We start from the raw sequence: 16,734 nt of genomic DNA on the forward strand, positions 1-16,734 counted from the left end.
AAACCCAAAAACCACAAGGTGATAAGCCAGGTGGTGACATCTAGGCCGAGACCTGAATAACAGGAAGGACCTAGCCCTGGGACTGATGGGGAAGGGGGAAAGCGTTCAAGGCAGAGGGAGCTGTGAGTGCAAAGGCCCTGTGACAGCCTGGCTTGTGTGCAAGGTGGAACAAGCTAGAGTGGCCTTGGGTGGGGAGTAAGAGAGACAGTGGTGAGCAATGGCCGTGGAAAAGGCAGGGGCAGCCCATGAAGGACAGGAGGGCTTGGTCAGGAGTTTAGATTGTATTCCAAGCACAGTTTGGATTTTAGCAGGGAAGGAGCAAAATGTAATTTGTGCTTTTTTTTTTTTTGAGATGGAGTCTGTCACAGGCTGGAGTGCAGTGGCACGATCTCGGCCACTACAACCTCCACCTCCCAGGTTCAAGCAGTTCTCTGCCTCAGCCTTCCGGGTAGCTGGGATTACAGGTGCCCGCCACCACACTCAGCTAAGTTTTTTGTATTTTTAGTAAAGTTGGGGTTTCACCATCTTGGCCAGGCTGGTCTTGAACACCTGACCTTGTGATCCACCCACCTCAGCCTCCCAAAGTGCTGGGATTACAGGTGTGAGCTACCATGCCTGGCCTAATTTGTGCTTTTAAAAGATGGTCCGGTCCTGCTGAACACTGTAGAGTAAAAGAATTAAATTAAAAAAAAAAAAAAAAAAAAAGATGGTCTGGGCCGGTTGCCTTGGCTCACACCTGTAATCCCAGTACTTTGGGAGGCCGAGGCTAGCAGATGACCTGAGGTTAGGAGTTTGAGACCAGCTTGGCCAACATGGCAAAACCCGTCTCTACTAAAAATACAAAAATTAGCTGGGTGTGGTGCCACATGCCTGTAATCCCAGCTACTGTGGAAGGGAGAATTGAGGCAGAAGAATTGCTTGAACCCGGGAAGTGGAGGTTGCAGTGAGGTGAGATTACACCATTGCACTCCACTCCAGCCTGGGCGACAGCAAGACTCCATCTCAAAAAAAAAAGATGGTTTGGGTGGGAGTAGAAGATGAGTTAGCAGGGAGATGAGTGGGGAGGCTTCTGCACTGGTCCTGGTCTGAGGTTTGATCTGGGGTGGTGATGGCTAGGGCTGGGGAGAATTAGAATTGTCTCAAAGTTTTGTCTTAACAAATGAAATGTTCATTTGGCCACACCTTGGCCCACGAAGTGACACAGACATCTTGGTATCATCTGTTGGGGTCTCTTCCGCACCTGACTCTTCCCAGGGCCCAGATGGGTTGGGTCGTCCTTGGAGGTGGGCGTTATTACTGCAAGGACTGGCAAAGCCCATAGCCCCAGGTTACATTTGAGTGTGTGTCTGTTTGTGTTCTGCCCCTAGTCAGTGGAAAACCGATGGGGAGCCTGGCCCCCAAGGCTGGTCCTCCAGGGAACGGGCTGCCCTTCAAGAGGAGCTTAGTGATGTCCTCATCTACCTGGTGGCATTAGCAGCCCGCTGCCGCGTGGATCTGCCCCAAGCAGTGCTCTCCAAAATGGACATCAACCGGCGACGCTACCCAGCCCATCTGGCCCGCAGCTCCTCCCGCAAGTATACAGAATTGCCCCACGGGACCATCTCTGAAGACCAGGCTGTGGGGCCCGCGGACCTTCCCTGTGACTCCACGGGCCAGGCCTCAACCTAGAAAGATGGCCATAGGACTTGCAACTCAGGGTAGTGTCTGAGGAACAGAGGGTGGCTTGGCCTTGGAGCCTTTTTCTAGTCTTTTCCGAATAGATCATGGGCCTGAGGCCTCCATTTCCTGAGGTCTGAAGCTCAGCAGCCTCTAGAAGGTTGCCTCCTGATGTTTGCTCTCCCAGTAAAGTGGTTTTGAGTGATAACTTCTAGATTCTTCCTGGATGGCCAAGGGAGGCTCTCTGTCTCAGCAGGTGATGGTGAGGGGACCAGGGGTGCCTCTGAGCCCCATTCTTGTTTCCCTATTGTACCTTCTGCCTGCAGGGCAGAGAGATCTGGCTTCTAGAAAATTCCCAGTAGAATGTCATATAAGTTCCTTCCTCTCCTTTTAGAGATTGGAGACTGTAAGAGTCCAGATGCTAGAGCCAGGCTGTCTGGGTTCAAATGCCATCTTTGACACTTGCAAGCTGGATGACATTACTCAAATTACTTAATCTTTCTGCACGTCAGCTTCCTCGTCTGTAAAATAAAAAGAATAGTGCCTGCCCAATAGGGTTGTGAGGTTTCGGTGAGTTATGTGAGTGCTCAGGGCAGGCCTGGCACGTGGTAAACTATACTTGGTAAGTTTGTGGTCATTGTTATTACCTATTTGCATTTTTTAAATTCTTTATTTTATTTATTGTTATTATTTATTTACTTACTTTTGAGACAGAGTCCCACTCTTGTAGGCCAGGCTGGAGTGCAGTGGCACAATGTTGGCTCACTGCAACCTCTGCCTCCCAGGTTCAAGTGATTCTCATAACTCAGCCTCCTGAGTGGCTGGGATTACAGGTGCCCACCATCACACTCGGCTAATTTTTGTATTTTTATTAGAGATGGGGTTTCACCATGTTGGCCAGGATGGTCTTGAACTCCTGACCTCAGGTGATCCGCCGCCTCGGCCTCCCAAAGTGCTAGGATTACAGGCATGAGCCACTGAGCCTGGCTGGTTTACCTTTTTATTTTATATATTTTTTTGAGACTTAGTCTCACTGTCACCCAGGCTGGAGTGCAGTGGCATGATCTCAGCTCACTGCAACCTCCACCTCCCAAGTTCCAGCAATTTTCCTGCCTCAGCTTCCCGAGTAGCTGGGACTATAGGTATGTGCCACCATACCCAACTAATTTTTGTAATTTTAGTAGAGAGTGTTTCACTGTTGGCCAGGCTGGCCTCGAACTCCTGACCTCGTGATCCACCTGCCTTGGCCTCCCAAAGTGCCTGGGTTACAGGCGTGAGCCACCACACCTGGCCTTGTTTGCCATTTATTCTCAACTATCAGGGGACTAGAGCAAGAAATCAGGGTCAGGTCTCTGATTTGGGGCGAAATAGGGCTTCCTCCTTGGTAAAAGTAAAGGCTACCCACCCTGCCGCACCAAAGCCAATTCATTGTTTTTCCTCTCCACCTAAAGATAGTGTTGAGGGCCAGGCATGGTGGATCACCTGATGTCAGAGGTTCAAGACCAACCCAGCCAACATGGTTAAACCCCGTCTCTACTAAAAATACAAAAATTAGCCGGGCATGGTGGCACAGACCTATAATCGCAGCTACTAGGGATGCTGAGGCAGGAAGATCACTTGAACCCAGGAGGTGGAGGTTGTAATGAGTTGAGATAATGCCCTGCACTCCAGCCTGGGCAATATCATGAGACCCTGTCTCAACAACAAAAAAATGATAGTGTTTCAGGGCATGGTGTCTCACACCTACAATCCCAGTACTTTGGGAGGCCAAGGCAGGCGGATCACCTGAGGTCAGGGGTTCAAGACCAGCCTGGCCAACGTGGTAAAGCCCCATCTCTACTAAAAAATACAAAAAATAGCTGGGCATGGTAGCAGGGACCTGTAATCCCAGCTACTTGGGAGGCTGAGGCAGGGAGAATTGTTTGAACCCGGGAGGCAGAGGTTGCAGTGAGCTGAGACTGCGCCACTGCACTCCAACCTGGGCAACAGAGTGAGACTCTGCCTCAAAAAAAAAAAAAAAATAGTGTGTGAGTGCGTCAGATTTGCCTGTTGTGTGACTTTGGGCACATCACTTTTTCCTGAGATACCTCTGGCTGCCTCCATCACAGGGTAGGCTCATGCTGGGGAAAGGACCTTTAAACTATAGTTGAGCCTTGAACAACACGGGTTTGAGCTGCGTGAGTCCACATTTGGTTGGTTGAATTTTTTTCAACTAAACATGGATCTATAATGGATCAACTAAACAGTATTTGTGGAATGCAAAACCCATGTATGTGGAGGACCAGCTTTTCCTATATGTGGGTTCTGCAGGGCTGACTAGGGGTTATGTGTGGATTTGGGTATATGGTGGGGGTGGGGTATGTCCTGGAAACAGTCCCCTGTGTACACCAAGGGACATCTATATTCTCTGAATCTACAATGGTTGCTGACTTGCTGCCTCTCTGAGCCAGTCTCCACGTTAGTAAACTGAGGCATTCTCCTTTCCTGGCCTTGCTCTCTTACGTTTCTTAGCTAGTGACTCCCATTCTTATTTCCCAGCTAAAACAACGCATCAGATTATGTGCCCAAACCTGCCTTTCCTCTGGCTCTCCAGTGATAACCATCCTTATGAAGCCCTGGTTTCCTTCCTCTCCTTGATTGGATGTCTGCTTTCCCTTCTGTATGATCAGCTTCTCTTCATTAGCCCTTCCTACCTGTGCAGAAAGGACATGTGAGTTCCTTCCCTGTTGACAAAAGCAAAACCATCAAACCTCCAGCAGCCTCTTCAAAGGGTTGTCTATACTCCCGGACTCCGCTTCCCCACTGTCCCATTTACAACCTTGCCTCCTGGCTGGCTTTCACGATTCCCCTCCACTAAAATTACTCACCACTTATCCCCACCCTCATTACAAATGCAGCGGGCACCAGAGCAGCAGCTGACCCTCCCCACTCCCTGAAACACCTTCCTCTAGATTTCCCAGATAAGATGCTTACCTGGTTTTCTTCCTTTTCCTTATTTTTAGTGGAGATGGGGGTCTCATCATGTTGCCCAAGTTAAACTCCTGGCCTCAAGCAATCTTACTGCCCCTGCCTCCCAAAGTGCCAAGATTACCACGTGAGCTACCACGCCTGGCCTTTTTTGTTGTTGTTTTTTTTTGAGACAGAGTCTCACTATCACTGAGGCTGGAGTGCACTGGGGCGATCTCTGCTCACTGCAACCTCCATCTCCTGGTCACACCCGGCTAATTTTTTTGTATCTTTAGTAGAGAGAAGGGGTTTTGCCATGTTGTCCAGGCTGGTCTGGAGCTCCTGACCTCAGGTGATCCACCCACCTGGGTCTCCCAAAGTGCTGGGATTACAGGTATGAGCCACCACGCCTGGCACCGGCCACTTTTAAGACTCTTATGTGCTTTCTTCTGGACATGGTGTCATGGACTCCAGACTGATATCTCTGTTATTGCCAATCACCTTTCTCATGCTGACCTAACATTCAGCATGTCCAGACGGGTGTAACAATTGCCCCCACTTCAGCTCTTATCTTGCTTTTTACCCTGCACCTCATCTTAGTGACACTGTCCTGCAGTCACCCAAGCTAGGAAATGAAGCCAGTCCCATCTCCTTTCCCTCAAGCCCAGGTCCACTGCTGTGAGTTCCAGCTCCAGATCCATCTTTCCCCTCTAAGCCCTCAAGGCTTTGCTACCTTGGGTCCTTTAACCTCACTTCCAAAACCCTCTTGCTTTTTGTCCCCTACCCCCATTCTACCCCAGGGAACATCTGCAAGCTCTAAGGACCCTGAAATGCAGCTTTAGGGGCTCTCTCCACATTTCCCCAACCAGAATTCTACCTTCAAGCCCGAACTTAAAACACCTCTGAGAATAGCCTCCACAATTCCCCAACCCCAACTTTACCTTCAAGACCCAACCTAAACATCCCTTCTGAGAAGAGCCTATCTTCCGCAGTTGACACTGGACTGCAGGTCCCTGTTTACTTGTCTCTTGGCCCTGCCATTCACTGGTTGTGGCAAAAATGGACAGAAAAGATTTATTTTTTATTTATTTATTTATTATTTTATTTATTTATTTTTTTTTTTGAGACGGAGTTTCACTCTTGTTACCCAGGCTGGAGTGCAATGGCGCAATCTCGGCTCACCGCAACCTCTGCCTCCTGGGTTCAGGCAATTCTCCTGCCTCAACCTCCTGAGTAGCTGAGATTACAGGCACGCACCACCATGCCCAGCTAATGTTTTGTAGTTTTAGTAGAGACGGGGTTTCACCATGTTGACCAGGATGGTCTCGATCTCTTGACCTCGTGATCCACCCGCCTTGGCCTCCCAAAGTGCTGGGATTACAGGCTTGAGCCGCCGCGCCCGGCTATTTTTTATTTTTTGAGACGGAGTCTCATTCTTGTCACTCAGGCTGGAGTGCAATGGTGTGATCTCAGCTCACTGCAACCTCTGCCTCCTAGGTTCAAACAATTCTGCCTCAGCCTCTCAAGTAGCTGGATTACAGGCGCGAGCCACCACGCCCAGCTAATTTTTGTATTTTTAGTAGGGATGGGGTTTCACCATGTTGGCCAGGCTGGTCTCGAACTCCTGGCCTCAGATGATCCACCTCCCAGAGTGCTGGGATTACAGGAGTGAGCCACCGTGTCTGGTCCAAAATAAATAAATTTAAAACAATGCATGGGTTTGGATTTATGATGGGTCCGTCCCCCTGGGCCTCTCATAGTACCCCATGCCAGATCAAACTGTAGCCCCGAACCATTGCCTGGCCTCTGCCTGTAGCCTGCTGGCACTGAAGTGGGCTGCACACTAGAAAACAATAAAAAATAAAAGTCAAAAAGATTCATCTATGGGATTTAAAACTTTTATTATTTTTTAGACACCCTTGCTCTGTCACCCAGGCTGGAGTCCAGTGCCACAATAATAGCTCACTGCAGCCTTGTCATTAGCTGTGACTCCAGGTGTGTGTCACCATGCCCAGCTTTTTTCTTTTTTTTAAATAGATGGGGGTCTCATTTTGTTCCCCAGTCTCATCTCAAACTCCTGATTTTAAGGGATCCTCCTGCCTTCGCCTTCCAATGTGCTGGGGATTACAGCCATGAGCTGCTAGGTCCATTTGATTTGAGATTTTTTTTTGTTTGTTTGGGTTGAGTGTTTTTTATTTATTTATTTTTTTGAGGCAGTCTCAGTCTCCCTTTGTTGCCCAGGCTGGGGTGCAGTGGCACTATCTCAGTTCACTGTAACCTCTGCCTCCCGAATTTAACTGATACTCATGCCTCAGCCCCACTAGTAGCTGGGATTACAGGTGCCCGCCACACCAATTAAGTTTTGTATATTTAGTAGAGACAGGGTTTCACCTTGTTGGTCAGGCTGCTGGTATCGAACTCCTCACCTCAAGTGATCTGCTAGTCTCGCCCTCCTAAAGTGCTGGGGTTACAGGTGTGAGTCACCGCGCCCTGCCTGAGATGTTTTGAGGATGAAAATAAGCTGCTAAGTTTACATAACAAAGCAGTTAAAATCTTTAACCTAGCGTTAACAGTTTTCTCTCCTTCACTAGATAGAGATGTGAGGGTCTTGCCTTGCTCAATGGAGCTCTGCCAAATGCAGTGCGTGTCTGATCTTGAACATCGTATATTTATGGGCCCTTTCAGATCTAAGGTTATGAGGACGTAACCAAGGGCCAAGTGTGCCATCACCCCCTACACCCAATACAAATCCAGGTGCCGGGAACCCCTTTTAGATTTACATCCCCATTTGGTTCCATGACAATTCACTTGGCACCTGAGCCTGGAGAACCCCGACTTTCCTCCTCTCCCCACCCACCTCACTCACAGGCACGAGTGGGGTGAGGATATAATACTTTATTCACTAACAAGGGCCGAGGGAATGTAGTGATGTGGGGGTGGTGAGCACGGTTTCCAGGGACCCCGGCAGGGGGTTCTGTCTCCCAGTTCCAGAGCCTGCCGTCCCCTCAATTTCCCAGACCCGGAGGCCGGGGCGCAGGAGGAGTCAGGGTTAGTGCAGCCAGGTCGAAGCCCCAGCGCGCCCCTCCGCAGCCCCGCGGGGCTCAGCTGCCCTCGCACTCCGGGCAGCGCTCGGTGGCAGTAGCGGCCGTGGCGCCGGGGGGCAGCTTGAAGTCCCGGCCGCAGCCGGCGCAGATGTACAGGCGGCGCCGCATGTGCGCGCGCCGGTGACGGATGAAGTGCGAGCTTAGGCGGAAGCGGCGGCCGCATTCGGCGCAGGGGTAGGGCCGCTCGCCTGTGTGCGTGCGCGCATGCTCCGCTAGGTTGGAGCGGTGGCCGAAGCGGCGACCACACACAGCGCAGCGGTGCGGCTTTTCGCCTGTGTGCACGCGCCTGTGCTTGGCCAGCGCCGAGCTCTGGGCGAAGCGCGTGCCGCAGTCGGCGCATGCGTAAGGCCGCTCGCCGGTGTGCGTGCGTCGGTGGCGCGCCAGACACGAGCTGCCGCCGAAGGCGCGTCCGCAGTCCGGGCACGCGTACGGCTTCTCGCCCGTGTGCACGCGCAGGTGCTGTGCGTAGTTGGAGCTCTGCGCGAAGCGGCGGCCGCAGTGCGCGCATGCGTAAGGCTTCTCGCCCGTGTGGCGCCGCCGGTGCTGCCGCAGGTTCGAGGCTGCGGAGAAGCGCTTGTCGCATTCAGGGCACTCGTAGGGCCGTTCGCCCGTGTGCGTGCGGCCGTGTTTGGTCAGCGCCGACTTTTGCGAGAAGCGCCGGCCGCACTCGGTGCACGCGAAGGGCCGTTCGCCCGTGTGCGTGCGAGCGTGCTTGGCTAGCGTGGAGCGGCGCGCAAAGGCGCGCCCGCAGTCGGGGCACGCGTGGGGGCGCGCTGGGTCGGCTGACGGCGCGGGCGCCTCGCCCGGGACCTGCAGGGAGAGGGGGGACAGGTCAGCTCTTAGCGGCAGTCCCCAGAGCCAGAGACCTGGGTCTCCGCAGGCTGCCCACTCTGTGAGCCTCAGTTCCCCATCTGTGAAATAAGAAAGGCCTCGGTGCTGCGTCGCAGGATGGCTGTTCGCATCCAGTGAGATAATGCGCGTAACGCACACATCACCAAGCCCAGTGGCGTTCTAGCTATTTTTATTAATTCAACCAATATTTACTGAGCGCGTGCAGGGTGCTAGACTGTTCTAGGCACGGAGATTCCTCATTCATTAAAAAGCATTAAAAAGAAAACTCTTGCTTTTGGGAATAATGGATAAGGAGTGCCGGTACTGGGGATGCTACAGATTTAAACAAGGTTGTTAAGACACCTTACTGATATAACATGAGCAAAGACTTAAAGGAGGTGACAGTGACAAAGCAGGCTACGTGGATAGCCCTCAGAGGAACATTGTAGAGAATGGCAAGGCCCAGATGTGGGAGTTGCCTGCTGAGTTCCAGAAATGGCAAGGAAAATTGTTTAAAGTAGAATGTATGATGGGGCAAGTCACAGATGTGGTGGTGGAGGGGACCTCTTAGCTTATAGGGCCTTGTATTTGCTATATTTGGCCTCTTTCTTTCTTTCTTTCTTTCTTTCTTTTTTTTTTTGACAGGGTCTTGCTGTGGCCCAGGCTGGTCCCAAACTCCTAGCTCAAGCAGTGCACCTGACTCAGCCTTCTCAGTAGCTGGGGTTACAGGCACATACCACTGTGCCTGCTCTGGCTTTTAATATAAAGGAGATGGAACAGTAAAAGGAGATATCAGAGGGCTTTGACCAGGGAAGTGACCATATCCTAAACACTTTAAAAGGCTCCCTCAGGCTGCTGGGTTTGAAAACCAAATGGAGTTGGAGAAAGCAGAAGCCCAGTGAGGAGGCCACTGCAGCCACCTGGCAAGAGAAGATAGTAGCTCAGACCCAGGCAACAGAAGTGGACAGTGGAGGTGGTGAGATGTGCCCCACTTCCGGATCTATTTGCAGTGACAATAGATTTAATAAGAGATTAGATGTGAGGTGTAAAGAAAAAGAGGAATCAAAATGACTTCAAGGTTTTTGAGCTTAGCAACTATAAAGGTGGAGTTGCATTTACAAAGATGAGGACAGTGGGGAAGAAGTTGAGGGGAGATCTCTTTGGATGGTGTTGAGGCTTCTTGACATATCTGGAGCTCAGAAGCGAGGCCTAGACTGAAGATGTTAATTGAGAAGCTGTCAACCTATAGATGGTTTATAAAGCCTTGAGAATGAATAGATGAGATCAGCCAGGGGATGGGCAGAGAGCACCTAGAGCAGCAAGATGGAAAGAAGCCAGGGAGGGAGAAAAGCAGGAGAGGGGCATCCTGGAAGCCAGGGGAAGACCAAGTCCAGGCTCTTCAATCAGCTTTGAATAACAAACACCTATCATTTTTTAAGCTGTGAAGAAAAAGGCAAGGGTAAAACCAAATGCTATTCTGAGTCTGAAATGAAAAAAAAAAAATCTGAAAATGGGCCAGTTTCACAAGTTCTGGCCTTCTAGAGATAAAAATCAGAAAAAGGAAAGAAATGCCTTGTAAGAGGCACATGAAGGGAAAACATTCTGGACTGAGTGATGAGGAGTATTGAGGGCACACTGCTCCCTTCTTAGAAAAGAGAAAGCTCAAAACTCCAGCAAAACAGATGTCAAGTATCCACCGTGGCCAAGCAACTAATTCATGACCAAATGAAATACCTGGGACTATTAAGGACAAGACAGTGTCAACTTCTCCCATATTTGATCTCCACAAGGTGATTATCATCATCCCCATTTTACAGATGGGGAGACAGGTTAAAAGAGGGTGATAGCAGAGAATAATAGAGCCTTCTCTTTCTGAAAGCTGCAGGACAACTTCAAGGCCTTCAAGATCATTTGTCAAACGGTAGTGGCTTTGTGGTAACCAACTCAGAAACTGGAAAACAACCTATGCATGGTGGCTCATGCCTGTAATCTCAGCACTTTGGGAGACTGAGGTAGGTGGATCACCTGAGGTCAGGAGTTAGAGAACAGCCTGGCCAACATGAAGAAACCCGGTCTCTACCAAAAATACAAAAATCGGGCCGGCAGGGTGACTCACGCCTGTAATCCCAGCACTTTGGGAGGCTGAGGCAGGTGGATCACGAGGTCAGGAGTTAGAGACCAGTCTGGCCAATGTGGTGAAACCTCATCTCTACTAAAAATACAAAAATTAGCTGGGCCCAGCCTGGCCAACATGGTGAAACTTCGTCTCTACTAAAAATACAAAAATTAGCTGGGCCCAGCCTGGCCAACATGGAACCTTGTCTCTACTAAAAATACAAAAATTAGCTGGGCATGGTAGAGGGGCACCTGTAATCCCCTCTACTTGGGAGGCTGAGGCAGGAAAATCATTTGAATCCAGGAGGTGGAGGTTGCAGTGAGCCACTGCACTCCAGCCTGGGCGACAGTGTGAGACTACATCTCAAAAAAACAAAAAAGAAATACAAAAATCAGGCAGGTGTGTTGGCTCATGCCTGTAATCCCAGCTACTCAGGAGGCTGAGGGAGGCAGAGGTTGCAACTGAGCCAAGATCGCACCACTGCACTCCGCCTGGGCAGCAAGAGTGAAACTCCGTCTCAAAAGAAAAAAGAAAAAAAAATAGGATGTTGGGCGAAGTGGCTCACATCTGTAATGTGAGACCAAGGTGGGTGGATCATGAGGTCAGGAGATCAAGACCATCCTGGCTAACACGGTGAAACCCTATCTGTACTAAAAATACAAAAAATTAGCCAGGCGTAGTGGCATGCACCTGTAGTCTCAGCTACTCTGGAGTTTGAGGCAGGAGAATCACTTGAACCCGGGAGTTGGAAGTTGCAGTGAGCTGCAGTTGTGCCATTGCACTCCAGCCTGGGTGACAGACTGAGACTCCATCTCAAAAAAAAAAAAAAAAGGTCAAACGCGGTGGATCACGCCTGTGATCCCAACACTTTGGAAGGCTGAAGTGGGCAGATCACCTGAGGTCAGGAATTCATGACCAGCCTGACCAACATGGAGAAACCCTGTGTCTACTAAAAATACAAAAAAATTAGCCTGGCATGGTGGCGCATGCCTGTAATCCCAGCTACAGCTACTCGGGAGGCTGAAGCAGGAGAATGGCTTGAACCCCAGAGGCGGAGGTTGCATTGAGCTGAGATGCACCATTGCACTCTAGCCTAGGCCACAAGAGCAAAACTCTGTCTCAAAAAAAAAAAAAAAAAAAAAAAAAAAAAAAAAAAAAAAAAAAAAAAAAAAAAAAAAAAAAAAAGGAAATTAGAAACTAGGGCAATTTGGGAAATTAGTGACCAACCAAGGGAAATCTGGTTTAAATAGTATCTATACTGATAACAATAGCAGCTCTAATCAATAGCAAAGTATTAAACTTTGACAACATTACTTTATGTATGTTATTGTATTAAATCCTCCTGTCACCTGCCTTGAGCTGGGTGTTGTCTCTTTTGATACTGAGAAAGCTGAGGCTGAGGGCAATGAAATTCACAATGGCCACTGGGAGCCAGGATGGACTTGGGGTGCCCATGAGACCATGCCGTCATTCAGGCTACACTGTTCTGAACTCACACAGCCGAGACGTGACAGAGGCTGGACTCCAGGTCCCCTGGCACACTCCAAGAAGGATTCAAGGTTAAAATACAACTTGATACTTTAAATGGAGAAACCCCACAGAATGTTTGGCACCATCTGAATTCAAGGTCACATTTTCCAGTCTTGCTCTGGTTTTGAAATCTGTTGGTATATTTCAATACATCAGCCACTGTGGAGAGCACTTGTCTCATCCTATCTACATTTTTCTGGCCTGTTTTTCCTTGGCACCCTTCTTTAAGGTGACTTTGGACAGCCTGAGGGCTTCCTCATGCTGGGTTCACTGACTTCTGAAAAAGAAATTCTCCACACAAGTGTTATTGATGTCTCCAGCCCAGGCCTTGGGTGCCCGAGGAAAAATCTTGGTAAGAGGAGCTGAATCCAGCTCGTTAAGACCACCCCTGCCTCAGTGTCCCAAGAAAGGCCAGGTAGGCTAAGGGAGATCAAATTCCCAGTATGAGGCCAGGTGCAGTGACTCACATCTGTAATCTCAGCACTTCAGGAGACCAAGGAAGGAGAATTACTTGAGGCCAGGAGTTGGACACCAACCTGGGCAACATAGTTAGACCTTGTCGCTACAAAAAGTAAGAAATTAGCCAGGTGTGGTGAGGTGCACTTGTAGTCCCAACTACTGGGTAGGCTGAGGCAGGAGGATCACTGGAGCCCAAGAGTTCAAGGCTGCAGTGAGCTATGATCACGTGCCACTGCACTCCAGCCTGGGTGACAAAGCAAGACCATGTCTCTAAAAAAAGAAAAAAAAAAAAGCAACAAAAATTTCTCAGCATGAGATATGAGGTGTTATGTGGGCCAACTTTTAAAAAGCCTTATTATAATTATGTATTTATTTTCATGAATATTAAAAAAGCAAGAGATCACATGAAACCCACAATTTCATCAGTACTATTGTTTAGATGAAGGTGCATTTATTTAACAAAACAATGTGAATCTATTTGAAGAAAAGCATTAATTTTTTTTCATGACTACTTTTGTGCCAGAAGAAAAGCATTAATAAATGATATGAGTACAACATATGAGCAATACACATATGACTGAAACTTGGCAAATACCAGACTAGGTGATCATTAATAGCCCAAGCATGTCTTAAATTCTATGACTATTAGATTTAAAAATCAGAATAGGTGGTATGTGCAGTGTAACAAGAGGCTACTGTGGACATAATATAATAAACCAGGTATTAGAAGTTAGTGATTTTTATCTTCCTGCTTAAATCTTTTTTTTTTTTTCTTTTGAGACGGAGTTTCCCTGTGTCGCCAGGCTAGAGTGCAGTGGCGCGATCTCGGCTCACTGCAACCTCAGCCTCCTGAGTAGCTGGGATTATAGGCACACGCCACTACGCCCAGTAATTGTTATTGTATTTTTAGTAGAGACGGGGTTTCACTATGTTGGCCAGGATGGTCTTGATCTCTTGAACTTGTGATCCACCCTCCTCAGCCTCCCAAAGTGCTGGGATTACAGATGTGAGCCACCACACCAGGCCTTATTTTTTTTTGAGATAGAGTCTCGCTCTGGCCGCCAGGCTAGAGTGCAGTGGCGCGATCTCGGCTCACTGCAACCTCAGCCTCCTGAGTAGCTGGGATTATAGGCACACGCCACTACGCCCAGTAATTGTTATTGTATTTTTAGTAGAGACGGGGTTTCACTATGTTGGCCAGGATGGTCTTGATCTCTTGAACTTGTGATCCACCCTCCTCAGCCTCCCAAAGTGCTGGGATTACAGATGTGAGCCACCACACCAGGCCTTAAATTTTTTTTTTTTTTTTTTTTTTTTTTTGAGACGGAGTTTCGCTCTTGTTACCCAGGCTGGAGTGCAATGGCACGATCTCGGCTCACCGCAACCTCCGCCTCCTGGGTTCAGGCAATTCTCCTGCCTCAGCCTCCTGAGTAGCTGGGATTACAGGCACGCACCACCATGCCCAGCTAATTTTTTTTTTGTATTTTTAGTAGAGACGGGGTTTCACCATGTTGACCAGGATGGTCTCGATCTCTTGACCTTGTGATCCACCCGCCTCGGCCTCCCAAAGTGCTGGGATTACAGGCTTGAGCCACCGCGCCCGGCTTGGCCCTGTTTTATACATAAGGAAATAAGACTCAGAAGTTAAGTGATTACACAAGCCTATACAGCTAATAAATGGCAGAGCCAGGGTTTGAACGGTTATTAATTTTCCAGAACACATATTCTCTTAATCAAGATGCAGTTCTTTTTTTTCTCTTTGAGAACGGATCTCACTGTGTCACTAAGGCTGGATGGAGTGGCATGATCACGGCTCACTGCAGCCTTGACCTCCCAGGCTCAAGCAACCTCCTGACTCAACCTCGCAAGTAGCTGGGGCTACAAGCGTATGCCGGCACACTGGCTAATTTTTATACTTTAGTAGAGACAGTTTTACCATGTTGCCCAGGCTGGTCTTGAATTCCTGAGCTCAATCAATCCTCCTGCCTCGGCCTCCAAAAGTGTTGGGATTACAGGCAAGAGCCATTGTCCCCAGCCTCCATCAGGCAATTCTAATCTCATTGACTAGAGTTTGAGGCCATTACACAGCCTGTATCCTTCCCCTGGCCCATTTTTGTGGTCAGAATCTTCCTTCTTTTTGGTACATACTATCAAACACAACCCCTGTCCTCTAGTTCCTTGGTAGAGGAAGTATGGGCCACAGACCGGCAACATCAACATCACTGGGAACTTTTTAGAAATGAAGAATCTCAAGTCTCACTCCAGATCTTACTGAACTGGGTGATCTGTGTGCATACTGAAAATTAAGAAACTGATCTAGAAGAGAAAAGAGCTGCTCCTGGAGGGAGCAGGGAGCAAAGCTGAAGAGGGCTTTGCAGGCTGAGACCACAGCGGGGCATGGGATAGGTGTCAAGGGGATGAAGCCAGAATGGCATGAGGTCAGATGGTAAAGAGCTTTGAGTGCCAAGTTTAGAAGCTGAGCTCTTACCCTGAGGGAAGCAGAAAACCACCCAAGGGTTCAAGCCAGGGAAAGACAGGTTTGGATGTGCATGGAGCCCTCTGAGAAAATCTTTCTAAAAGATAGATTCGGTTTTGATGGCAGAGGGAAAATACTCCAGCCCCTGCGTGCAGCGTAATTAAGGCCCTTCTGGACAGTGGCCACAGGGCTGGGCGTTTTCTAGGACTCACTGAATGTCAGCAATGGGAGGCGCTTTCGAGATCACCGTTTCATAGATGGAGAAATGAGGCTCAGGAAGGCCCACAGCAAGCTAATGATCACCCTCGTGGGCACGGTGCTAACAGTCCCTGGGATATATGTATGTAATCCTCAATTCCACCCACCTCCTCCAAATCCAGTCACCCTGATGACATTTCTCAGGCTGGCATTCAAGGGTATGTTATTCTATTACCCTATTTTACAGATGAGAAAGCCAAAGAAAAGCTGGTAAATGGTGGAGTTAGGACTGCGTGATACCATTCACAATCTGGCCCTACATACCTTTCATGACTAGTCTTACCAGACCTTCACCACACACACCCCTTGACTCCAGCCAGGTTCCTAAATGGCCCTTTCTCCTCATCACTGCTGCTACCACCTTAGAGCAGGCCCTACTTGGCCTGGTCTCCCTGTAGTAGCCAATAATTCTAAACAGAAAATCCAATCATGACCCTCCTCTGATTTTTGGGGTTTTTGTTGTTGTTGTTTTGGAGATGGAGTCTCGCTCTTGTTGCCCAGGCTGGAGTGCAGTGGTGCAATATCAGCTCACTGCAACCTTTGCCTCACGGGTTCAAGCGATTCTCCTGCCTCAGCACCCCCAGTAGCTGGGAATACAGGCATCCACCACCATACCTGGCTAATTTTTGTATTTTTAGTAGAGACGGGGTTTCATCATGTTAGTCAGGCTGGTCACCTGATCTCAGGTGATCTGCCTGCCTTGGTCTCCCAAAGTACAGGGATTACAGGCGTTAGCCACCTCATCTGGCCTGTTTTTGTTTTTTGAGACAGGGTTCTCTCTCTGTCACCCAGGCTAAAGTACAGTGGTGCAATCATGGCTCACTGCAGCCTGGAACTCCTGCGTTCATCAGCCTCCAGAGTAGCTAGGACTACAGGAATGCTACCATGCCCAGCTAATTAAAAAAAAAAAAAGTTTTGTAGATATGAGGTCTCCCTATGTTGCCCAGGGAGGTCTCGAACTCCTGGGCTCAAGTGATCCTCCTGCTCTGGCTTCTCAAAGTGCTGGGATTATAGGCGTGAGCCACCACGTGGGCCCTTCCCATGATTTAAGGCTTCTGATGGTGCCACAGAACCTAACACAGTATGTCCTGCCCTAGTTTGCAAGGGCCCTATGCCCCCAGACTGCCTTTCGAATCTCATTTCCTCTTGAGTCTTTACTTTTGCTGTTTCCTCCTCCTGGAATGCCCTTCCTCCTCCTCCACTTGCCAACCTCCCCACAAAGCCTTCAAGGCCCAAGTCAAAAATTATCTCCTAGGCTGGGCGCGGTGGCTCACGCCTGTAATCCCAGCACTTTGGGAGGCCGAGGAGGGTGGATCACGAGGTCAACAGATCGAGACCATCCTGGTCAACATGGTAAA

The 16,734-nt window shown here is 49.1% G+C and overlaps 2 protein-coding genes and 1 non-coding gene across 6 annotated transcripts in view; 2 read left to right on the forward strand and 1 right to left on the reverse strand.

Annotated features, from left to right (window-relative positions):
- Window positions 1-2,211, forward strand: part of DCTPP1 (dCTP pyrophosphatase 1) — a 6,797-nt gene extending 4,586 nt beyond the window's left edge. The window contains exon 3 of the mRNA XM_017515478.1: window positions 1,368-2,211. Within this exon, the coding sequence (XP_017370967.1) occupies window positions 1,368-1,668 (301 nt within the window). The 3' untranslated portion in view covers window positions 1,669-2,211. The remainder of the gene's footprint in view (window positions 1-1,367) is intronic.
- A 4,103-nt stretch (window positions 2,212-6,314) lies between these two features.
- LOC119469036 lies at window positions 6,315-6,448 on the forward strand. The gene has a single exon (XR_005197858.1). It is a non-coding gene; the product is annotated as a small nucleolar RNA SNORA42/SNORA80 family (small nucleolar RNA).
- Window positions 6,449-7,482: 1,034 nt separating this feature from the next.
- ZNF771 (zinc finger protein 771) overlaps window positions 7,483-16,734 on the reverse strand; it is a 13,578-nt gene continuing 4,326 nt past the window's right edge. For all 4 annotated transcript variants that reach the window (XM_017515477.2, XM_017515475.2, XM_037733849.1 and 1 more), the window contains exon 3: window positions 7,483-8,516. In XM_017515477.2, the coding sequence (XP_017370966.1) occupies window positions 7,704-8,516 (813 nt within the window). In that variant the 3' untranslated portion in view covers window positions 7,483-7,703. The remainder of the gene's footprint in view (window positions 8,517-16,734) is intronic.

The sequence above is a fragment of the Cebus imitator genome, unplaced genomic scaffold, assembly GCF_001604975.1.
Source record: "Cebus imitator isolate Cc_AM_T3 unplaced genomic scaffold, Cebus_imitator-1.0 Scaffold552, whole genome shotgun sequence".
NCBI classification, from domain to species: Eukaryota; Metazoa; Chordata; class Mammalia; order Primates; family Cebidae; genus Cebus; species Cebus imitator.